The sequence below is a fragment of the Pongo pygmaeus genome, chromosome 3, assembly GCF_028885625.2.
Source record: "Pongo pygmaeus isolate AG05252 chromosome 3, NHGRI_mPonPyg2-v2.0_pri, whole genome shotgun sequence".
Classification (NCBI taxonomy): Eukaryota; Metazoa; Chordata; class Mammalia; order Primates; family Hominidae; genus Pongo; species Pongo pygmaeus.
The window spans coordinates 98,481,966-98,508,515 of record NC_072376.2 but is presented as its reverse complement, the minus strand read 5'-3'; the positions used below and the strand labels follow the sequence as shown (position 1 = coordinate 98,508,515).

The 26,550-nt window shown below is 34.9% G+C and overlaps 1 protein-coding gene across 4 annotated transcripts in view; it reads left to right on the top strand.

Moving 5' to 3' along the window:
- The window catches only part of MAPK10 (mitogen-activated protein kinase 10), a 336,739-nt gene that overhangs the window by 269,336 nt on the left and 40,853 nt on the right, over window positions 1-26,550 (top strand). For all 4 annotated transcript variants that reach the window (XM_054485266.1, XM_054485265.1, XM_054485269.1 and 1 more), the window contains exons 10-11: window positions 5,330-5,512; window positions 8,919-9,043. In XM_054485266.1, the coding sequence (XP_054341241.1) occupies window positions 5,330-5,512; window positions 8,919-9,043 (308 nt within the window). The remainder of the gene's footprint in view (window positions 1-5,329; window positions 5,513-8,918; window positions 9,044-26,550) is intronic.

Genomic DNA, 26,550 nt, shown 5'->3' with positions numbered 1-26,550 from the left:
AATCTGACAAGGACTTTTGAGAGCAAAAGAACATTTTCAAATAAAAAATATCCTAAAAACATTTTTCTTTTTCTTTTTTTGGGGGGTGGGGGAACAGAGTTTCACTCTTGTTGCCCAGGCTGGAGTGCAATGGCACTGTCTCTGCTTACTGCAACCTGCGCCTCATGGGTTCAAGTGATTCTCTTGCCTCAGCCTCCTGAGTAGCTGGGATTACAGTCATGTGCCACCACACCTAGCTGCTTTTGTATTTTTAGTAGAGACAGGGTTTCTCTATGTTGGTCAGGCTGGTCTTGAACTCCCGGCCTCAGGTGATCCTCCCACCTTGGCCTCCCAAAGTGCTGGGATTACAGGCATGAGCCTCTGTCCCTGGCCCCTAAAAACATTTTTAAAGAAACAAAACAATTAGAAACATAACCATGAAAATCTAGATTCAGAACTCTATCATACGTTTGTGTGTGTGTGTGTGTGTGTGTGTGTATATACATATGTATGTCTTTATAATTGTTTTTAGAAAAAAATTCTTTTAACAACAAATTTAATCCCAAGAACTATAATTAGTACTTTCCATGGGTACTACTCCCCAGGTAATAGCAGCATACAATTTCAGTTCTCCCACAGATGATGAGGGGCAGAATTCTTCTCCCTGTACTGGGAGACTACATGTGCCACTTACTATAATTTCCCATGGCCTTTGCAGGAAAATTACATGGGGCAAAGGAATAAAGATTAGCACTTTTCTTTCTCCAAGTATTCTCAGGTGAATGACCCCCAAGTTAACAAACAGGTGTGGAATAATCTTTTGGTGAATTTGATCCTATTCTAATTTGTGTCATAAAACTGAAACATGTTAGTATTTTACTCTTACATTTGGACTTAGTAACTCACAAGAGACTTTTTAGTATATTCTACATTAGTATTTCTCAAAATATAATCCCATCCTTGATTACAATTACCACTGATGTTTTTGTGATATCAGCCCAGACCTGTGGACTCAGAATCTTGTAGATCAATGAGTAGGGAGGAGGGATATGTATTTTTATAAGTTCCCTGCGTTACGAATATTCAAGTTTGGGAACCACAGTTTAATATAATGATGCTTAACACATGGCACATGTGCTTCAATTTCCTTATTGTGCATCTGTTGCAGACATTACTAACTGATCACAAAATTCTTTCCTACAGAGCTAATATAAAGCCACACAAGCCTACTCAACATTGTGCCTAAACAGCTGTTTGGCGTGCATGATAAAAGCCTCTCCTGGAACTGTTCTATAACGACATTGCTATTAGGCAATATTGTCTTTAGGAATATAGCTAAGAATTTAGAGATAAACACTGATGTTCTTTAAATTGCAAAGAGAAGTCCGAAAATTTTTGCACAAAGTATTGGATATAAGGCCTAGATCAGAGTAGAAAGCAAGTCAGAAACTATGAGGTGTTAGCTCTGGCAATCACATTCATAGTAACAAAAAGCAATCAATGATAGAAGAAAACATAAACAGAAGATATAGTCATTCAAAGGAAACAATTGGATGAGGCCATTAAATAGTTCCTTATGATTCCATTTAGTAAGTTCTGAAGGCTTAAATATGGATGGCATAAATTATGTTCATAATTTTGACCCACAATACGCAGAAAAGGATTAGTCTTATAAGGGGCCTGTGCAAATGAGAGGCCCCAAAATTGCCCTTTTCATACATTATATTCAAGGCATTATTGTTTTAGAAAGTTCCCTAACAAAGGAAGCTAAAGTAAGAGAAGTGCTTGAAATATAAGTTATTAGCTAATTGATAATATTAACTGGAAAAATTTTCAATCTTAGGATTTCAGATACTCATTTTTACTATTCATATTTACTTTGTTTTATTCTATTATAATACTATTTATTGAAGACCTTAGTAATAATCACATTTGTACATTATCTGGACATCATGCCCTACTTATAAAATTGAACTTCTTACAATATAACTCTACTTTTATGTAGTCAATTTAGAATTATATCAGGTGATTTACTGTCAAATAATTCTAATTAAATGCCATTTTTCCATTTGTATTCAATGCATTTCATAATTTAAGGGTGATAATTTCTGAAACAGCACATGAAAAATATAAAAAATATACTTACTGTTTTTCTGATAACCTCACAGGGCTAAGATCTGTAAATCCTCACTCTATGTGGCATAAAAATGATAATTTATGGGTATTCTAAAGCAAATAAATTCTTCAACAAAAAATGGTTTTGGTCATTCTTTAAAAACATATTTACCGTGTTGTATACATATGTAACTTACCTGCACGTTGCGCACATGTACCATAGAGCCTAAAGTATAATAATAATAATAATAATAATAATAATAATAAATCAAAAAAAAAAAACAAAGTTAAGTATGAAAATGAATGGTGTTAGCTTATAATAAACATTTTCACTGTATCTGGGTAAGGAAGACAATTTTCTAGGAAGAGATAAATGAATTTCTCTTCTTAAAGTTGTTCATATTGATAATAAATGTCTTTCAAAGAGAAAAAAATAAATAAATAAATAAAATTTCTTTTCCCCATTAGTAAAAATAAAAAAAAAAACAATTAATACATAATCATAAAATCTAGTTAATATTTTATGTTCTTTAAAAATGTAATCATTGTGGAAATCTGTTTTCCCATTTAAAAATCCTTGTTTTCTATATAAAATATTAATAAAAATTAATTGTTTTACAGGAATATGTTGGCCTGATAGACTAAGGAAGGGGCTTCAGAAACATTCTTTAAGGGAGTTGCTTGTGACAAAACACACCATTAATTTTATGGCCAAATTAAAGCAATTTTTTACCATATCAATTCAAAATCTACTCTTTTTCTTACTGGAATACTTGAAACAAGCACTGAACATGGAAACAGGAGATAGGACTTCCAGTCTTCGTTTATGTTAGGTTAATTGTTATTATAAAGAAAAATCATGTGCTCAACTAAATTGGACATAGTTGTTCGTGTTCGTATTCTATGAACATCTAGAAAACAAGTACTTACCATATGTAGATATACACACACATATGTTTTTGGGAAGAAAAATCTTGAAATGGATTGGTTAAAATAAAGACACAGACTTTTAAAGATCACTGTAACTCAGATTTGCAGTATGAACATTTAACTATTTCATTGACAATGATAAAGATTCTTGCCACCCTTCTTTTTGTAAACCATTGCATCAAGAATCACAACAGTGTTTCATTTAAAAGCAACCTAAAGTAGGAAAGAGCGCTGAGTGTGTCTCTAGATTCTAATTATGATTTATTACAAGAAACATTTTAACAATCCTTATTTAACAAATTCCAGGATATCTGACTCTCCTTAAACTTTAATATAGAAATATCAGTTTTTTTGTTTTGGGAGTACTTCTTTAAAATCAGTTCTTTACTGTCTATCTTTATAATTGTAGCAAATGTAATTAGGATATAATACTGTGTTGGGATTATTTTGCCAACTTTGTTAAAGGACTTATTTACAGAAAATCTGACATCTTCTTTCCTCTATTTTAAGTGTGACACCAAGCGGTTAGAATTCTGAGGAAATTTGATCAATGATGAAATGATAGCTTGGTAGGGCATGCTAACCTAACTGTTTAAAAAATGTCTCTTCATAGTTTATAATGACAAGCACTTAGGTTTTATTTAACTATGCTAATGTATTCTATTTAAGTATGTCTAAGTACTTATAGCTTACCTATATCCATAGTATTAATACAGGCTCTTGTCTAAGAGTAATTTGTAATTCTAACCTTATATAATGTTTTAGTTTCATTATTTCTAGTGATTCTGAATTACTGCTGTATTTGCTTATGCACATGATAATTAGATGAGCTTCTATCAAAGCATGTTCTTATTTAGTTGTTGCTACTACTTTATTAAGGAATATTATTGTTTTTCCCATATTCATTTCATATCTTCATAGTCCATGGTTATATATTTTTTATTCCAATAACTGACAGAATATGTAATAATTAAAGTTTTATTCAGCCAGATTATAGGGAGGAAGAAGGATTTGCAAATTAGTTTGATTTTATCTTTGTTCAATCTCCTATCTACTGTGTTTGTATTATATATTTATTTTTGTTGAACACAGTTAAGTTTATCTTTAATCAGGACTGGCAATCTTTTTCAGTCCAAATCTCTTGAATAGCTAGGAGTAAAGAGTTGACAAACTTCAACTAAGTAATATTATGGTAAGAGTCCCTTAACTGTCACACCTTACCTTAGTGGAAATGAGTTAACTAACTTAACACCAAAGAACAGAGTTGTAGAAGAATAAGCAATGTAGGAGAGAATACTGCTTGCAGTATTGGATTTAAGGGAATTTCCAAGATCTCTATTATTCACTGACACATGGCGAGGAAATCTGTTTGAATCAGTTGTTTCCAGTTGGTTCTTCAGAGTAGATGGTGTTTATCATTATCAAGGCTCTGATATATCGAATATTAATGACAGATGAAAAAGAGAATCTCAGTCATTGAGTATGTCTGCCAAAAGAGCTAGCTCCAATTTAAAAGGGTACTAATTTTCATAGAGGTAATATTTTTTCTGTGGTATTCCCCATGCTTAATGTACTTTCTAAACTTGGATGTACTTGGATAGAAATCTGTTGTTTTAAGTTGAATATTCCTCTGTTCACCCTCATATTTCATTGAAAACAATATTCAGTGATGTCATCAGTAAAACAATAGGTATGAAATAGGTGGCTTCTTTGTTTAATAAATATGATTTTTAGGAATCTGACAAAGAACTAATGAGTTGTTTTACCATAAAAGTTATGTTGATATGCATAAAAATAGAAAAAAAATTCCAGATTTTTAGAGAAGAAAAAATATCTTAAAGGTAGTTTAGGAAAATGTAAATGAATATAATCTAAAATATTTGTGTATTAGTCATTTTAAAAATATAAATAATTGAGGTAACTTCAGGATAAAAATGTCACTATGATGTGTCATTATATATTCTTCTGAAGCACGATTTATATAGAAGTTCATCTACAGAATATGAGATTCATCTTGTGTTATTTGAATGACTTTTTATCTATACACCCCAAAGACTATTTCATGATATCTTATTTTGTTAAATAATTGCTAGTTTTCCAAACGTATATAAGTTTCAAAAGTGAATTTAAAATTTCAAGAAGACTCATAGCCGGACAAGTCTGATTTTATATTTTCATTCTTTGTTGCTTATTAAAACTCCAGTTGCATTAATGGCTGTTGAGGACTTTGAGAAGAGTTAGTCTCCCAATTGTTGAAAGGCTAGTGGTCTGCTCTTCTTTTTTCCCTTAACTGTTCAATTCTCAGATATTGACCAGTGGAATAAGGTAATTGAACAACTAGGAACACCATGTCCAGAATTCATGAAGAAATTGCAACCCACAGTAAGAAACTATGTGGAGAATCGGCCCAAGTATGCAGGACTCACCTTCCCCAAGCTCTTCCCAGATTCCCTCTTCCCAGCGGACTCCGAGCACAATAAACTCAAAGGTATGCCCTTCAGGAATGACTTGAGGACAACTATGAGGGTGACGGGCCAAACAAGCACACGGTATAGAGACCTCTATCTCTTTCTCATTGTTTCCTTTTATTTCTAGTTGACACATGATAATTGTACATTTTTGTGGGTTATAGGGTGGTATTTTTGAAATGTGTATAGAGGTATAATGGTCAAATCAGAGCAATTAGCATAACCCATCACCTAAAACATTGATCAATTCTTTAATTGGCACAGCCTCAAGTTAAAGAGATATTTCTTCAAAGATTGTTCCTACAAAGGGGAGTAGCCACGGATTTTAGAATTGTCTGGATATTCAGGGCCAGGGGCGGTGGCTCAAGTCTGTAATCTCAGCACTTTGGAAGGCCGAGGCGGGTGGATCAAGAGGTCAGGAGATCGAGACAGACCATCCTGGCCAACATGGTGAAACCCTGTCTCTCCTAAAAATACAAAAAAATTAGCTGGGCATGGTGGCACACACCTCTAGTCCCAGCTACTCAGGAGGCTGAGGCAGGAGAGTCACTTGAACCTAGGAGGAAGAGGTTGCAGTGAGCCGAGATCGCACAATTGCACTCCAGCCTGGAGACAGAGTGAGCGAGACTCCGTCTCAAAAAATATATATATATATTATACTTCAAAATGTAATTCCAATTTTCTTGAGTTTACTTTTTAAATCAATTTGAATCTCTGCAATTATATTTGTAAATGGTAAACTAGTTTGCGTATTTGATTATTGAATTTAATTTTTAATATAAAATTGGCAAATTATAAATAATCTTAATATACAAATAACCAAAGAGAAGAATGTATTCTATTGTGTTTGGAAAAGAACATAACACATTTGCTTTCAAATGAAAGAATGAAAGATAAAGCATTGAAACATTTTCCCATATTGTTTCCTAAAAATAGTATTGATTATTGTTTCTTAGCAAGATGATTTTGTATTGGTGTAGTTCATGACCCTATTCATGAAGAACCCATTTTAGCCCCAGCCCTTTCTTTTCTTTTTTTTTCTGAGACAGAGTCTCGCTCTGTCGCCCAGGATACCGATCTAGGCTCACTGCAAGCTCATCCTCCTGGGTTCACTCCATTCTCCTGCCTCAACCTCCCGAGTAGCTGGGACTACAGGTGCCTGCCACCACGCCCAGCTAATTTTTGTATTTTTAGTGGAGATGGTGTTTCGCTGTGGTAGCCAGGATGGTCTCGATCTCCTGACTTCATGATCTGCCTGCCCTCAGGCTTCCAAAGCGCTGGGATCGCAGGAGTGAGCCACCACCACGCCCGGCTAACCCCAGCCCTTTCTAAGAGGAGAAAAATGGGTAGATTTGATGAGAGAATCTGTGAGAATGGTACATGAATTTGGATGTAAAATCAGTTACAAATTAAAGAGGTCTTTAAAGCAATGAATAAATAAACACAGCCCTGTTAGGCTATTAGGAGGCCATTGACAATGAGAAAAATTAAATATTGAATTAATGTATAAGTATTTCTGTATTTGTTATTCCTGTGCGGTTCAGAGTTTTAATTTGAAAGTAATGATAATCAGTTTCTAGGACTGAGTTTCCCAGAAAAATGATTAATAGAAATAAAAAATTCTCAAGTTTGATTTAACTAGTGATTTTTCATATTTGTTCAGAAAATTAAAAGATATATTTATTGATGTAATTACCAAGAAAATACTTACAGGTAAAAAATTAATTGCTACATTTTAACTATACTGTGGTTAATATTACGTGAAAAATACATGAACAGCACTAGAAAAAATATGCCAATAATCACAGTCATTGCCTCTAGCTAGTGGGGTTAGATATTATTTCCTGATTTTTATATTTTATATAGTTTTCAAATTTGTAGAATTAGCCAAGTTGTTTTAATCTGAAAAATTGGTTAAATAAAAATTGATGCATATCCACAGAGTCATCTATGTTGATTTTTTGAAAAATCCATTTAAATTTTGTTATCTTTAATTTGATGTTTTACCATATATTTAGAATAAACTGAATATTTTCATGGTTCAACTTTCAGATCGGTTGAGTAACAATATTGATTTGAGATATTCATTTCTGTTAAAACTTTATGTAAAAGACTAGGGGAGGGATAGCTTTAGGAGAAATACCTAATGTAGATGACAGGTTTATGGGTGCAGCAAACCACCATGGCATGTGTATACCTATGTAACAAACCTGCACGTTGTGCACATGTATCCCAGAACTTAAAGTATAATAATTTTAAAAATTTACATATTTTTAGAGCTTAAAATTAATGTGTCTTTTAACGATCTTACTAAATAAATATGCTATCACCATATAATTTTATAACTGTTACTGCCCACAACCATAAAATTAATTATGATAACCTTTACATAATATAGAGTTTTTCATTAGTGTCTGGTGTAGAATTAGACTGGCTTCAGTCTTTAACTACTGGATTTCATCAAGTCATGATTCTATTGATTAAAAATGCCTGATGATTACAGAATGTTAAAATAAAATTCAGTAGTTGAATGATATTATTTCTATCACTTCAATTCTTTGATTGTTTTTATGTATATAAGAAATTTGTGGCTGGGAGCAGTGGCTCACTCCTTTAATCCCAGCATTTTGGGAGGCTGAGGTGGGAGGATCCTTTGAGCCCAGAGTTCGAGACCAGCTTGGACAATGTAGAGAGATCTTATCTTTACAAAAAAAAAAAAAAAAAAGAAAAAAAAAGAAAAGAAAAATAGCCGGGCATGGTGGTGCATGCCTGTAGTTCCAGTTACTCGGGAAGCTGGGATGGGAGGATCCTTTGAGCCCAGAAGTTCCAGGCTGCAGTGAGCTGTGATCATTCCACTACACTCCAGCCTGGCAACAGAGGGATACCCTGTCTCAAAAATAAATAAATAAATAAACAAAAACAAAAAGAAAAGAAAAATTTGTATGATACAAACTCTTAAGTCAATTTATATACTAAAATTCTGATAATTCCATTGTATAAATAAGAATATAAAGACACACGTGTTGATTAACTTCAAACAGCCGTCCACACATTTGTTGAACATCATGCATTTGCACTCTATGCTCTTTATTCTGTTTATCCTATATTCATACAGGTTACCAAAGAAGATGACTTTGCTTACATAAACTCTCCAGGTTGATACATTTTACTAAGAAGTTTGAGTGAATAATTATATACCCAAAGTGTTACAACCCTTGGAGAGCCTCAGAATGAAGCCTTAGGCTTAGAGACACAAAGAAACAGGTGTAAAATGCATTTTCTTTTCCATCACATCAGGAGATTTACCTGATGTTTGGAAGGAAGATACTATTCCATACTTTATTTTCTTAAATTTCCTCTCTGTCCGACAAATTTCCTTACTGAAATCAAAATCTTACTAATTGTTTTTCTCATTTATTGTTTCAGCCAGCCAAGCCAGGGACTTGTTGTCAAAGATGCTAGTGATTGACCCAGCAAAAAGAATATCAGTGGACGATGCCTTACAGCATCCCTACATCAACGTCTGGTATGACCCAGCCGAAGTGGAGGCGGTAAGAAATAGGCTGCCTTTACTTTGCTTCCACAAACAAATCATAGCTCATAGCAAAAACTGAATAGGACTAGAAGCCTAAAGAATGCACAATAGATTTTTATAAAATTTCTAAGTCCAAAGCCTATTATCTGCCCCTCTAAAAGCTATTTTCTTCAACATATGTTTTAAATACATTTTTTCAGGGCTTACTAGAAGAGGGTATGATTTAGTCCAACAAACCTTAGATGTCCATGACACACTACCATTTGTTTCTGTTAAATTGCCAATACTTGTGCTTCTTCTTGTGTGTTTGACTCCCAGTCTCTTCTAATGCAAACTTAGTGGTAGGAAACAACAGAGGACAAGTTGCTTAGCTTGTATTTTTTTTTATAGACACCTGCCACTAGTAAAATGTGGTACTTAAGAATATTTCAATTAGAAATCTTTTATAAGACAATTAAGACGATTGGTGGCTTTGTGAAACCTTGCATGAACTAGATGAACTAGAAGTGGGTATTTCAGTAAGTACATTACTTCAGGTTGATCAGTATGATATATCTCCATGTTTGATACCCAGAGATGGAGAATCTTCTCAGAAGCATAACTCTATGTTAAAAATATTTTTCAACCATTTACTATCTTCTATTCAACCTCTTTCTTTCATCTTTACCTCTCTCCTTTCCTCTGTATGGATCCAGGGCTGAGCAGGGCAAGGGGGGCTTGCTGTTGCCCATGTGTGTTCTATAGTCCTCCTGATGAGAATTTCCTTTCTGCACTGCCTTTAAATGTTTCTATCAGCAATGTTACCTTCTCCCATAAACATGAGAAGCTTCTCAAATTCTTAGAGTACCTGTGCTAAAGCATCTCATTTTTTTTTACATAATACCTTCCAATCCATTTGTTTGGATTTGTTCTTAATCTTTCATTTGAAATACTGTTAGTTTCCCCAAGGTATTCTTGAGGATATTTTCACTTTCTTTCAGTTTTCTTTCCTCTGCTTCACCATGTGTTTTTCCACGTCAGAGGTGTTAGAGTCAAACACATAATTCTCATTTCTTCATTCTTCACTAGAGAAGATATGAAAGATGGCAGTGAGGACTAGGTAGAATTGAACTTTACAGACACAATACTCAACAGGTCCTTTTCATAATGTAACCCAATCTTTAAGCATTTAAAAACTTCAGAGAAAACACTTAAGTGATTAATGAGTCTCCCAAGTGTGGAAACTGAGGTGTAACCATCCTGCACTACATTTTGTTTAAGATCTGCTCTATTAATTAGTTTTACAATGATGTTGAGATTTCATTTTGCCTCAAGTTAATTTTTAGTCATTTTATTTGATTCTTACAAAATAAAATCCCTACAATTAAATATTTCTGAGTTTAATTATAATGTTCTAAAAATTAATATATATTCTTACAACCAAAATATAGAACCTCTTCCAGTCTCTCACACTTGGGAAATACTTGCACAGATGTTCTTGGGATGGAATGAAGTAATGAAGTAAGTGAGAGAAAGTATGATGTATATGTTTATGAAAATTAAGTATAAAAATTTTATCTCTGATGAAATTCAAGAAAATATTTTAGGTTATGTTGATAAACATTTTATATAAATATGTATTATTTGAAATTGTTTCTCCTCATTTATTTTGAAGCATATTAACTTATGCCTCAATATGTGGCATATTTATTTTTTCTTACATCTAACTTAATGTGTATAATCTGTTTTTAATGGGTTGTGGCCTAGAGTTTAATTAGAGTCATAAAGTCTGCATTTGTAATTCACTTGTAATTATGTTGCCTATAAAAGAGATAGTTGCTTGGAATCTGTAACAACATCTTACTGAATAGTATCAATGAGTTTTTAAATTTATTTTAACTTTTTATGAAAAACTTCTTTGTAGAATGAAAAGATAAAATTTAGGATACTGAAATAGCTGGAGCCTTTTTCTTAACCACTTTGATATTGGCCATGCTGGGGCACAGATAGCAACAAGGCAGGATGTATGAATTTTAGGGGAAGGATCTGATAGAGCCTGCAGGTCCAGAAAAAGAAGACAGTTAATACACAGAACAAGCAAGTATTTGACATCTAGACTCAGATCATTGATTATACAAGGGTAAACATATCTTACATCTAGACATGTTGTAGTGAAGGGATGGGAATCCTGATCCTAGGGCAAGAACAATTTATTACTCTATGAAGTGCATTACAGTGGTTGCAACTAAGAAGAGACAGATCCTGAAGGTGCTAGAATCAGTAGTCAGCTATGCTTTCTGCAATATCCTTAGAATTCATGTCTCTGTTATTGCATACGAACATGTGTTTAAAATAAGATAACATTTCTCTATGGACACATGGCAAAGCTATAATAAGTGATATATCTTCTGCCAGGGCTGACAATACTGTTTTGCAAAATATACCCCTGTATGTCTTTATAATCCAAATAAATGGAAGTATCAAATAATTGGGATTTTTATTCCGATCAAAGAGCTTTCAAGTAACTCACATGCTGTTAGGGAGGAAAGGAAATTCAAAGGTGAGAGAGAAGAAAAATAAGTTTCATTGGATGGAAATAATGGCAAGTGGACAGGGGATAAAGAACAAACTATGATAAGGTGATATTTAGAGGAAAAGTGAAAAGAATATAGATATGCTATGTGTAGTAAGCTATTAGTTATACTATGAGCTATCTTATCACGTTTCCAAAACTACCAAAGTACAAAAATCAAGAGAGAAGAGCATATGAATGAATGTTGCATAATTCTGAAAGGGAAAATTAGTCATGTACACATGAGTTTGAAAATTTTAAAAATTGGATGCTAAGCTCAAGAGTAATCCATCTGTGTAGTAATAGTACATAAATATTTTGAAATAACTGCTCAAATTATTGGCAAATTCTTATTCAAATAATGTTTAGAGTAACAGTGTGATTTCAAAGTAGAACACACAAGTTGCGTATAATGTCAATGCTTTTTCATGAAACAATTAGAAGGCGCTCTAACTCTGGTTCAGTATTCATCAAGAGGGCAAATATATTACACACAAATGTAATTGGTTGAGTTATTTGCATCTTCATAGGTATGAAAGATGAGTTAGGTTTAAATTTCTGCTCTGCCCATTACTAATTTGCTTTGATCAAGTTTCTTAACCTTTCTGCAACTCAGTTTTCTAAACTAAGAAAGTTCTCCTTTCTTATCATATGTACAGCATAGCATTCTGAGATTTCGAAGAGTTAATGTGCATAAGGTGCTTAGCAAGTGCTTGGCAGTCAGTAAGAATCATATAAATTATTCTTACCCTTATAATACTTATAATTACTATTACTATTATGACTTTTATGTGCATAGCTTTACTATCTTTTGATATTTGAAAAAGATGTATGCATCTGGTGAAAAAGACTAGCTGGCCAAGAAATTGCAGAAATATTCCACAACATTTCTTTTTTGAATAATGATGACGATGATCTACTTCCCACATGATTTTAGGTCCATTTTTTTCTTTTTCTTTTGTTTAATGTATACCTACCTCTTCTTTGCCAGGTAGAAGAGAATCTACTGTCATTAGTTTAACCCAAAATAAAGACACATTATGGAGTCCACAAATCTTGATTATCAGTAGGAGATTTTTGGCATTTTTGGGGGAACTCAATTTAATATTTTCCTTCTGCCCTGTTGGAAGAAAATACAATGTTCATGAAGCTTAGTTGCCTTATCTCTTACCAGATTATTGAGTTTAGGCACCCTGCTAGGATCCAGTGGTGGCTTCACCCCTGAGAGTGGAGCTACAGAGAACCCTTAAGGAGCATCTGGGTGAACTCCAAGCTAAGGAAGAGTTGATTAACTATTTCTCAGGGCACAAAAGAAGGGGATTTATGAGGAAGATAAGCTGTAACTATTTTTTTAAACAGTTTTATTTCTGCCAGAAATTTCAGAGCACTTCAAGAGAGCTTCTGAGTGCAACAGCCTTACAAAAGGCTCCATTTTGTAGTTCTTGTTCCTTGCAAGGGCATAGGGAGAGGGAGCAGGAGAGGGAGATGTGAGTTCAGCCAAAACCAAATACATCAAAACTCAAATAAATCATCATGAAGAAGCCTATTACAAACATATGGAGTCAGAGAACACTTCATGATTCCTCAATTCTTGACTAAAAGGAAGGAGCTAGACTTGAGATTAGAACCATCCCCTAAGATGGGACAGGCGTTGAGGCCAAGCTTCATGGCCAGTGGTGATCAACCAGATAGACCATTGTGTTGAAGGCTCTGTTTCAGCGATGCCCAGAGACAGTTCTTAATGACTGAAACCTTACTCTGGGAATCAGGGCAGAGAGGCAGGTAGAGCTGCTTGGGCAGCTGGCATTTTGGAATTCTTTTCTCTAGTAGGTGAACCTGGGGTACTTGAGAACCCAGATGACAGCTGGCAGGAAACATAGGACCTTCTGTGTGGCAGCCAAATGAAAGTTCCAGAAGAGAATGCTGGAAATGAGGCCTGGAAATGGTACTCCAGCTATAACGTAGACCACAGTGAGAGAGTGGGCATGTTTTGTTTGGGAATCTAAGGACACGCAACATCCTCGACTAGACTGAGAGAAAAGGTGTAACTAATTCAACCAGTTTGGCTGGAAGGTGATTTGGTAAACAGGGCCAGTGCTGAGCTTGCTTGTTATTTTTTCACCTAACTCAAGATTAATTTGGGAATTGGGACAGGGTTGGGTGGGAATTTAATCTACTGATACAGATCCTGAATTAAACAACATGATCTTCAGATTCCCAGTGAGAGTATAACCTAGGAAACAGAGTAACACAGGCATTAGTGCTGAAGTTCAATTAAAATAAACACTTAAGAAACATGAGCCCAGAATAGTCAACACTATTACACATTTACTGTTTGTTTATAATGTAAAGTGATTAAGAGGGTCTTAAATGCTTAATTGATATTATTATTTACTAGTTCACTACTTTAGGGATTATGTTATTTTTGCCTACAGTGAAAGAATTTATAGAAACAAGTTAACCTGGCTATATTAAGCTGTTTTATTACAAGGCCATCATTGATTTCATGCCCTGTGAGCAGAGTTACTATCTGACATCATTTTATCCATCTTCTTGTCTGCCATTGTATCTTACTGGATATTACCAAAGAGGATGCATGGAAGGGATGACCAACCATGCGGGAAATATACATTATTTTTAATCTTCTTGTGACACAAATATGTAAACTTTGATATTGCCTATGCCTATTATACCTAAAATCTATTCAAGGTAAATCTGAAGTGGGCACTTAGAGATCATTAAAGAGTGGTTTTGTCCTGCAGTTCAGCAAACATCAGCATTCAGAATAGCAACTTTTCAACTTTGAGCAGCTATAGGACCAGCAACCATGATGAGGTGAATGGAATATAGCTAAATGGGATCAGAAGAAAGAGAGAAGGGAATCAGAAGCCTGTGGTCAAAGTAGAACAGGTTCCAGAGCTTGATCTGGGCATTCCAGAGAGAGAGCTGATGCAGATATGTAGGCCAAGCAGTCAAGACCAGCTGGGCAGTCAGGAGAGACATGTGGTCTAAGATCAGAGATCTAAGTAGATGAGACCCTAAGGGGCATTTAAAGGTGTCAGAGATAATGATGTTCTCATATTGCAATGCAGAAGTCAAAAGCAGACACTCTTGGACCAACACAGAGATAAGCAAAAATGGGAAGCCACTACCAACCTGAGAGCTAGTGAGTGATTTACTGGAGCCTAGGTAGTAATGGCCTGTCCAATGGGAGCTAGAGTCACTGGCACAGGTAGGATACAGCTGCTTCTGGAGAAAAGGATGGGGAGAAATGGCCTAGATTCTCCCCTCTGTCTCCTGGTGATATCTCCCTCCTATTGGCTGAGACCAGCCCTAAGGCAACTGACAGACAAACCTGGGAAATATGGCCTAATAGAGTCCAGCCTCCTGAGAAAAAGAGCAACTGAAGAAAGGGGGAGGACAGAATCTGTGGGCAAATGTGTCCAGGGCTGGCACTTACCAGGTCATTCTTTCCTTATTCACAATTCTGAAATTGCTAAGTAAAAGAGAAGTAACCAGGGAACGGAGCACAATTCCCCTGGAGAGGAGAAGACTTTAGATGTTAGAAGAGGTACTCAAGGACCTCCCCTAGTAAAGTGAAGTAAGCATCCCCCTAATAACTATTTAATTTCTTCAAGTATTTCATGATTTCTTGCCAAGAAATCGCAAGTACTATACCAACCTGATAGTCTTGGCAGAAGCGTATTTCTCATTGGGGTTTCCACTGAATGTGCACTTCCTTCCTTTTATATGTTGATGTCACTCTTTCGATTGTTGGTTGTAGGGCTACAGTCTTGTTGAGACAATGTTGGACCACATGTACGTGAGGGGAGTGAAAGGATTCAGCCATCTGTTTTCTTTTTGGTTGCTGTAAATCTACTCTTCTGCTGCCATAGGAAAGACCTTGTCACTTTCTTCTCACTCACCTCTTTTATTTCTTCCTTTTTTGTCTCTTCTTCACTTCTTACCCTTTTCTCTTTTTTATCCAACAGAGTTATTCACATAAGCTTTGACTATTTGTTAACAGTTTAGTATTTATTCACTTATTCTATAAATATTGACTGAACCCACACTTTGTGTTCCACACTCACCTAGGTGATGGTGATTCAGCATTGAATTTTTAAACAAAAAATGAAAAAAGCAACAGGTCCCTGCTTTTATTGTTCTTGGTAGGTTTCCAATAGTTAATAGCAATTTCTATTGAATGAGAATCTTTGATAACTTATCACCTCCTGAAGAAACAAAATAAACTCCTCCAAATATGAATTATCTACCTTACTTGATTATTTAACTTGTTTGGTGTATGGTTTCCTGACTGTAGAATCTGAAATCCTATGTCCCTTGAAATGTTAATCAGTTATAACTAAACTGCAGTGAGAATCTGCTAATCTTCAACCAGATGTGCATCAACTGCTTTGAATCATAATTAACAAGTTGTGCTCATCCATTTTTAGCTATGATTTTTAAACTATTATTTGACTGAATATAAAATAATGTCCTGCTGGGCACAGTGGCTCACACCTGTAATCCCAGCACTTTGGGAGGCCAAGGCATATGGATCACTTGAAATCAGGAGTTTGGGCCTGGCCAACATGGTGAAACCCCATCTCTACTAAAAATACAAAAATTAGCCACCTGTAGTGCCAGCTACTGGGAAGGCTGAGGCAGGAGAATCGCTTGAACCCGAGAGACAGAGGTTGCAGTGAGCCGAGATCGCACCACTGCACTCCAGCCTGGGAGACAGAGTGAGACCGTCTTAAAAAAAAAAAAATAATAAAATAAAATAAATAAATAAACAAAAAAGTCCTGACCAAGCTGACCAAGTTTGGTCACTCAAATGCATAGATTATTACTGAAAACCAAAGAATCCTAAAGTTGCTATACTAAACATAAAAGTATACAATCTTTAAACTATAAATTAAATCTTTCTATTTACTATAGCAATGAAATAAAAATATTTAATTTATAGTTTAAAGATTTATGTGTAAATTTATTGGCCATCTGAAGCCTTCGAACATAGTTCACATGATTGAGGACGATGGGAAGGAGTTATTCTCATTCCTTATTATCACTGACTTTTAATTCTCTCAAATACATTTTTACTGTAAAAGCTAATATAATTTGATTATGAGTATCCTGTGTTACTTGCTCTATTAAATCTACTCCATGAATGAGTTCTTGTTTTCATTATTTCTACCTTTATTAACTGTGGCTTAGCCAGTTGTCTTTTACTGAATTCTCTTGAATCCATAATAAATTCCTGAAACAACATGGTGAAGAATAGGCTTACAAATATATTTGATTATAACTAGAAGCAATGTACTTTGTTAGACTCAGTATATATGAACTTAGGAATGATAAGGAAAAATATGAGCTACAATGAATATGAATTTGACACATCTAATGTTCAAATAGTTCATCAGTAGATATCTACTGTTTGGAGATAAACCATTGAATAAAATATACATAAGTTTGCTTCAAATATTTTATAATCCTTTTATTAAATTGGTTAGTTTGAGTGTAGCACTGTGAGTTAAACCTGAAGTATCTGGAAGACATGATTTAAATGAGTTATAAATGCAAACAGCTCTCTGTACAGACTGTATCTCCCGTTGGGAGGAAAGGGGATTAAAGTCTTTGTGAGTCACATTTTCGTTTGATGAGTGATATCAAAAGGTTAGGGCATGTCCTCAAGACAATTTCTGAATAACTAATCCATCTGAAATTCTGAAACTACAGTTTTTGTTTCCTGATTTTCCCCACAGGGTACAGTAATGTACTTAAAATAGTTAATAGGCATTATTTTTGTTTGCTGTCATTTGATTTGCCTGAGAAGAAAGTCAGTTTGCAAGTGAAGTTTATTATATAAAATTTAATAGCAACTCTCAAGTGGCAGAAAATACCTATCAAATATTTAAATAAGCATAAACTGCAAAACTTGAGTTACTTAAGGATTTTTTTTGGTAGAAATTTGAAAATTTTTATTAAGAAGGAAAAACTCCATTTCACTAAAATAATAAGAAAACTTTAAAAAAAATATTTCACGGGTAGAAAAAGCCTCTGTTGCTTTTTATTAATAGAAAAGATCTGCAGTGCTTATCACGCTGAATATGACCTTGGATTTTACTGCTAGTTTATTTCTTGATGCTATATATGTGCAGACACTTTTAGTAAGTTTCCCCATTTTTACTTCTTTAGATTTTTTGAAACATGCTTATTACTTTGGATTTCAACTTGGAAAGCTTATAAATGAAACATACTACTATACTTCATAAAGCATATCAATTGAGTTTTCTCAGGAAAGACCTATTTGGAGGTTTTTATAAAGGGCTTATTCTCAAAAAGATTTCTGAGGTCATTTCTAGCATTTTAGGAATGTCAAACAAAAATTTTATCTAAGTTCCCCTAAATATTTTCACAAGTAAGACAAACTACCCTATCCTAGAATGAGGAAAAGAATAATTAACGATGTGAATAATTTCAAGTATCTGTAATGTTTAGCATGTTAGTGATTTTATTTCTATAATGTGTTATAGTATTCGTTGTATATTTTAAACTTGACAATCAGTCCAAGTATTTCCCAAGTGCCCATCACCAGTTTGGTCTAAAATCTGTGTGCAGGTCACTGGTGACCTTTTGTTTCCTGGAGGTAGAAAAACAAAGAGATAACTCAGTGATATTGTACTGTGAGACATCATGATTCACTTTTCTACATTCTAAAATTGCCATCATTTAAATTCTGTTTTTCAGACCAAATGTCCTTATGAATTCTTTTAAATATGATTTGTTCTACTCACATGGAGTTAATAAACTGGCTGAATTCCTCCCTCAGCTGTTCTCTCCATCTGTCCTGACACCAGGACTACCTCTTTGAGTCTTAGGATTTCTTATTATTGCAGCATGTGTCATGCTGTGAAAAAGCTAGTGTGACCCATGGCAGGCTTAATTTGAGAAATAGTTGAGTACCATCTATCTGTCATAGAAGACTCTTTCAGTGTGGAATTGAACTCTAACTAGGTTTGTTAGACTCAGAATATATATAAATTTAGAAATGAGGAGGAAGAAACATGAGCTACAATGGATATGAATTTGATGCACTCTAATTATGTGCTTAATTATAGAAAGAACAATTCATATTTTGTGGTTTTCATTTGCTTGGGGAAAGTTAAATCAATGTCTGTAATTCCATTTGTGGAATTCTAAATTTCCATCTGTTCATGCTGATGTATTCTTTCAGCAGCAAAATATGAGCAGTTTACTAATTGCCTTCCAGAGAAAATATAGCTTCATTAGATTTTGCTTGCCCAGTGCCTCAGCTGCTTAACGTGAAGCTATCGTTTGAATTGCCTTCGGATTGTTTTGATGTCATGTATTGTGTTGGTGGGAGCTTGTCAAAATGTTTGTTGTAGATAGAGTTAGCCACCTGCTTTTAGGAGCCCCACTCCCTATATGACTTATAATAGGAATATGTATTTCACTGAAAATACATAATTCATTTGTCTCTAATTTTAGCAAGTTCTATTACTGAAGAGAAAGGTTCATCTTAATTTTAATTCACTGGGATATTCAGAATCCACTGAATCCAAGATTCTCAGGTGTGAAAAGCTGGAAGGGTTGAATTGTTCATTCTTAGGAGAGACATGTTTTGTTGTCTAGTAGAATCCATGCTTTGGTTTTTGTTTTCATGTTTTATCTTGAGCACTTTAGACCATGAGTGCTATTAATCTTTTGAGTGGATCACTGAGAGAGAATACTTTATAAGAAGGGGGAAGGGAACAGAAATTATTTTTCTAAAACATTTCACACCTCTTGCTCTCTGAAAGGCTGAGGTATGGCTAAGGTATTCTGTCAGGTTCTTCCAAATACTTGATTTTATTTCTTCTCTCCTAGGTGATGTCTGAGATATTATGAGATCTACCTATTTATCTCGAGGTAGTGGACATTTGTGAGAGTGCATTTTAGTTTCTTAATATGTTTCATCCTGGAAAAAAAGAGATTATCCAACGTGTCATCTGCATAGGATGTAATCCATAAACTGTGGGAGAAAAAAAATATATTTTTCTTTTTTAGCATTCCTTCTATGAGATAAGCAAAGAAGTCAGGGTGGGAACTTGTGAGATGTTCTGTCAACTAAAATTTACCAAATTTTTTACTAAGAGGAAGAATAAAAAAGAAAAAAGAATAGGAGTAGGTCAGAAGAGAGAATCTCTGTCAGACAGCTTTGCCTCGAGATAAGTAGAGGCTAAAAAATTGGTGAATCTCTAGGAAACATAACTCTTTTGGTAATTTGCATTCCTGCCTTGTTTGCTTACCTGTAATGTTGCTAAAAACAATCAAACTAGACTTGAATTTTTGTCCATCATCAAAGAATCTCCTCTTAACCACTGTATGTATGTTCAAGGAGAGCTCTAAGGCACTCCTATCCATCCTCATATCATTGTGTTTTCAGTAAAGGACGTTTATCAATAAAGAAAATGATATGCTCTGCAGAGGTAATATTGTTTTCTGCAAGGCCTGGATGTTAATTATTATACATAAACTCTGTAATTTAAAGGCCACATCAGTTCTGTACCCAGCAGAATTACTTGGTGAGCAGCCCTGCTTAAGTTCCTAAAGGTTTACTTTAAGTAGTAGGTTTGCTATTTGCCACATTTTTCTTTGCTCCTTTGCTCTCAAAATCAATGAGGTTTAATTGCATGATGAACTTTTAAATACTATATTCTTCTTTTTTAAAAAAAAAATACCCGCCAGGCACAGTGGCTCAAGCCTGTAATCCTAGCACTTTGGGAGGCCAAGGCGGGTGGATCCCTTGAACTCAGGAGTTTACGACCAGCCTGGGCAGCATGGCGAAATCCCATCTCTACTAAAAATACAAAAATTAGCCAGGCATGGTGGCTTACACTAGTTACTTGGGAGAATGGCTTAAACCTGGGAGGCGGAGTTTGCAGTGAACCGAGATTGCACCACAGCACTCCAGCCTAGGCGACAGAGGAAGACTCTGTCTCAAACAACAGCAACAACAACATCCGAGTATATACATACTTATCCTCCATGATTCAATGTAACAAATGTTTATAGCACCCCTATGAATGCTGACACTGTACCAGATCTAGAGATGCACACAGGAGGGCATTTCTCTGCCCTTAGGAGCTCACTACCCAGCACTGAGCTTTCATATGACCCCTAAGGGTTCATTAGAGGAACTTCTGGGGGCTTTTGAAAAACATCCCAAAATTTTCTACTGATAATTATGTATTTACATCTTTCTGGACATCCAGTTCACAGGCTTTTTCAGATCTTTGGAGTTCCTTTACTCCAAATTTAATTCTTAAAATTTTGAAAATCATGAGTCTAGTAAAGAAAGTTTTCAGTGGGTAGGGGGAGGGGACTGCAAAAATGCAGATAATTTACTCTTAGACTAGATTATCATTTATAGACATAACAAAAAGATTTAATACACATTTTAGGAAATAATTTATTCTCTTCGGGTAATTTTAAAATTTGTATTAAAATGCTCTTTCATCTGTAAAGGTCCTACTTTTTTTAATGAATGTGGTGGAGGCAGAAGTAACAGATGAATATAAAATATTATGCTTTCAATTTTTATTATTGTGATTTTAAAAAACTATTAACATTATAAAAACAGTTTCTTGTGGTCCCAGACAATTTTAAAATGGTATTTTTCTTTTCAAGAAATAGAAATTAACAGCCACTGTCTACTCTTCAAGTAGCTAGTTCTTTTCTCATGCTGTGAGGCTTTCAGGGGTTCCGTTGACATGTGGCTTATAGCTTTAGTGTTGCATTATTCTGCAATGAATAACACAGATTTCATAAGAATGACAGATCCAGCTTTCCTCATACTTTGTTTCCACTTTGTTTTTTGTAAGCACTCACTTCCTTTGCGATATTTATTTTCATCTGCCATGTTTGTCTCCAGACTTTTGTTTGTTTCTTTGTCCATTATCTAAGAAGGTGGTTATGTTGTGCATTGCAACAAAAAGGTGAGACGAACAAATGAACAACAACAAAAACACACAAAAAATTAACCAGACATCTTGTTTGAGAAGTCATGCTTAGAGTTGGTGATGCTATCAATATTAGGAAGTAAACTAAGAAGTTTGACAGTCTAGGAGAGAACGGAAAATAAGCAGAAAGTATAATCATTAATGATGCTGAAAATGAATAGGTGTAGTGATGTGAAGACAACTTTAAACGCTGTAGGATGTTTATGCTGACATTTTTAAATCCCTAAATGAAAACTATAGACATGAAGTCAGAATGTCATCACAACTCTACATAGACCACAAGTCTGGAAGTTGAAGAGCTGCAAAAAGAACCAGAAAAAGGATAGACAGAAACTATTCTTTGGTGCTAAATCATGGTAACCTTCAGATTCAGGGAAAAGGCTGAATCTCAACATTTTCTTCCCAAGTGTAGATCCACGGCTTAGGCCCTATGGCATTCGTTATATGTGAGGAGAAGGTAGAATAGATGAGACAGAATATTGAAAAGGTTACACTCCCTTTTTACAAGTCTATTAAAAGTTTATGGTCTTTCCAGGAGTATGTGCTATAATAAAATTATTATGTCCCTTTCTAATGGCAGGGCGATTATAAGAATGGTAAAAGCCACTTCCATAACTTGCTGCAGGTTTCATATGAGACTCAGAGGGTTGTTTGTAGAATGGCCCACAATATCTTGTGAAAGAGAATAGAATGTATGTAAAACAAAATGAGTTTAATCAACAATCAAAAGATGTTCCCCACAGTTTCTAATTCCAGAGAGAATCTGATTTTGAAAGCTGAATTCCTTTGATGTTCCTCTGTAAAAAATGAGAGATAAATTAGCTAAGCCTCAAGCACTTTTTCTGAAAATTTCTTACCTAAGATGTGTGTTGTTTTGGACTAAGCATAAAGAACTTTTGGTGACTTTCTTTCAGGACATATATGCCAGAATGCTGTTTTCATAGTACAGCAATCTGTTACCACTTCTTTTTCTGAGGTAGGCCTGCTCATGCTTCTTGCACCATTCCTGTTTAATCATGAACAATAGTTTATTCCTAGCCAGAATTCTTACATGCATATTCACAGGTAGGTTTTCTTAAGTAATGAATAGCTCCCCCAAGAATGGAAGGCTAAGCTCGAATCCAAGCAAAAAACTTGGCTTACAATTAGTTAATTTAAAATATGGCCTTAAATAATCTAGCTTTCCCAAAGCAAAGGGCTGTAGACAGACAATGGGAGGAGGACCAAGAGTTACAGAGTGTGGAGACCAAGGTCGTGGCACTGGGAGACAGTAGAGCACATTGGAAACCACTGTGGGTCAACAATTAGAGGACATGGACTCAAAGTCTCATCATACCTTGGACAGGTCCACCACATTCATTCACGTAAACTTTTGTTAAGCTTCAAGTGTATGCTGCCATTGAAGATTGACTAATTCTAATGATAAAAAGACATAGTTCCTGTTATTTAGTAGTTTGTAGTAGAGTTGATATATAAGTAAATAAGATACTATAACCATAGTACTAGTGCCATAGAAACACAAAGGAATAAGGTATAACTCAGTCTATAGCAGACATAGGAGGTTTTCAGGAGGAAGAAAAGCCTCAAATGGGACCAAAAGTATGGGCAAGAGTTAGCCAAGTGAAATGGAGGTGGAAGAGTAGAATCTGGTAGGCAAAGGAAGCAGCCTGCTCAGTGGCCAGGAGAGAAGACGAACCAGGACACACCTGGGGAACTATGAATTAATTCATTGTGAGCAGGTAAGGGAATGGTGAGAAATGCAGCTGGAAATGTAAGCAGGGTCCTGGTCAGGAAATACCCTTTAAGTCATTCCCAGAGGGTGTCCAAGCTGCAGGCTTGGGGGAACAGATTTTAATCAGGGAGTAACACAATGGGATTCGTGTTTTAGGTAGATTATTCTTTCTGACTGATGAAGTGATAAAATAGTAGAAAGAATATTTAGGAAGCTAGTGAAGTAGTTGAAATAAAAGATGACAAAATGGACTTCAATGGCAATGGAGATGAAGAAAGAATGACATTCAGAGATGGTGGTATAATTGCATCACTAATCTTTACCCATGAAATGCCCTGTCTAATAATGTTTTAAAGGAAAAAATATGTGAAAGTACCCAATTAACTTTGAAAGCATAGGATGTTATTAAACAAGCTTTTCTTAAAGCTTATGGAAGTAATTGAACTATTTTAAACCAAACAGTTTTAGTTTATGTGACATAAGAAAAATGGAAATGTTATCAGTTCCTATCATGTTAACACAAAAACTCAGTTAGACTTATTTTCTTTTAAAATTACTCCTGGGAGTAATTACTTAATGAAAAGGCAAGCTCTGTTTTAAGAAAATCCACTATGAGATGTATTTATTAAATACATTAAAAAGTATTATATAATAATGTATATAATACATTAAAAAGCAGGAGCAATGGTAATGCCTTATTATTAGAATATAGTTCTTTATGATTATGTTTGTTTCTCAACCTTTTTTGTTCCCCAACATACCTGAGAGACAGTCATCAACTCATTAACGTCATCAACTCATCGATCTATGTTAAAGCAATGATTCTTGATGTGGGGTATGGCAGATTCTTGTGGGCATGTTAATTAATTGGAAATACATCCTCACTCTCAAGTGATTCTGTTCCCCATCTCCCTCTCCTCAGAGCACCCTTTCCCCACCACACATACCTTAGAAATTACTGCTTTTGGCGCTACTCGAAAATACAGATTTTGTCTCATTCATTATATCATCTGTGTAACTATGTGTCCCTAGAACAAAGTGGGTTCTCAGAAATATTAGAATTAATAAAATGTTTCAATCATTCTGACATTGACTACTTTATTTAACCTTTCAACCCATGCTCCTTTTATTCATTGCCCCAGCCAAAAAACCCCTGTCACTACCTCCAGGTGTTAGTACACCCGTTTTAAATAAATTTAAAATGATTTTACACAGACCCACAATTAAAGCCCTAGGTTCTCAACCGATATTCATTTCATTATGTCACAGTATCCTTTTTTAAAAAGTCCACTTTTCTTCATAAGGGTAGTATTAATAATTTATGTACTTAGAAAATTTAGAATTAAAATGAATTTACAATAATCATATTTGCCACTTTCTTTCTGATAAACATCTCATATGTAAATGTGGTGCACAAATGCTTTCTTATATAATGCAACAAATGTATTGAATCCGTGTAGGTAGAAGAGGCGGTTTTTACTAGATTAGCAGAAGTCTTTATGCTTGATTGAAAGACTTCATTAACCTAGAACCTTTATGTCATGTTCTAAACTTTTTCACAGAGATTAGTGGTATGAAGGGTAAAAATAAAGATTTGTAACAAAGAGTAAGTATATTTTAAAATTAATAGACACTTTGGAATTGAAAAAATTATTAAATTTCAACCTAAAATATAATATTATCCCTCTAACATTAGTGAAGTATACTCAAATCAATTTTCCTTAATAATGTTTCTAATTCTGTAGCTATGTTTCTTCATTCACTGTGGATTTGTATCCTGGGGCTGTTCATTGATGCTGACTGGAAGAGTGTGGTTTTCTGTGGTTAATGTCTCCAGGATGGCTCCTTATTGATTCATGTTACTAATGTAGGAGGGCTGAAGATCCTTTCTCCTTGTTCATTTGCTTTTGTTTTGTGACTGTAGGGCAGAAGTGCAAATGACATGTGGCTTTAATAGACTAACTCAGCAATATCTGTGTTCGATGTGTTTTTCACTTAGAGCTATTTTCTAGTTCATTTTTAGCTCATATTTGTCCTATAGAATATCCTTGGGGCTAATGTGATCTTTTGCCTATGAAAAGAAAGGCTTGGTTTTTTGTTCTTGCGATAGTTTACTGAGAATGATGATTTCCAGTTTCATCCATGTCCCTACAAAGGACGTGAACTCATCATTTTTTATGGCTGCATAGTATTCCATGGTGTATATGTGCCACATTTTCTTAATCCAGTCTATCATTGTTGGACATTTGGGTTGGTTCCAAGTCTTTGCTATTGTGAATAATGCGGCAATAAACATACGTGTGCATGTGTCTTTATAGCAGCATGATTTATAGTCCTTTGGGTATATACCCAGTAATGGGATGGCTGGGTCAAATGGAATTTCTAGTTCTAGATCCCTGAGGAATCGCCACACTGACTTCCACAAGGGTTGAACTAGTTTACAGTCCCACCAACAGTGTAAAAGTGTTCCTATTTCTCCACATCCTCTCCAGCACCTGTTGTTTCCTGACTTTTGAATGATTGCCATTCTAACTGGTGTGAGATGGTATCTCATTGTGGTTTTGATTTGCATTTCTCTGATGGCCAGTGATGGTGAGCATTTTTTCATGTGTTTTTTGGCTGCATAAAACACCGCATATTCTCACTCATAGATGGGAATTGAACAATGAGAACACATGGACACAGGAAGGGGAACATCACACTTCGGGGACTGTTGTGGGGTGGGGGGAGGGGGGAGGGATAGCATTGGGAGATATACCTAATGTTAGATGACAAGTTGGTGGGTGCAGCGCACCAGCATGGCACATGTATACATATGTAACTTACCTGCACATTGCGCACATGTACCATAAAACCTAAAGTATAATAATGATAATAATAATAATAATAATAAAAGAAAAAAAAAAGAAAGAAAAAAAAAAAAACTACAATGAGATATCATCTTACCACAGTTAAAATGGCTTTTATCCAAATGACAGGAAATAAAAAATGCTGGAGAGGTGAAAAAAAGGGAATCCTTATACATTGTTGGTGGGAATGTAAATTAGTACAAGCACTATGGAGAACAGCTTGGAGTTTCCTCAAAAAGCCAAAAGTAGAGCTACCAAGTGATCCAGAAATCCCACTGCTAGGTAGAATTTCCGTTCTTTCCAAAAGAACGGAAATCAGTATATTGAAGAGATAACTGCACTCCCATGTTCATTGCAGCAATGTTC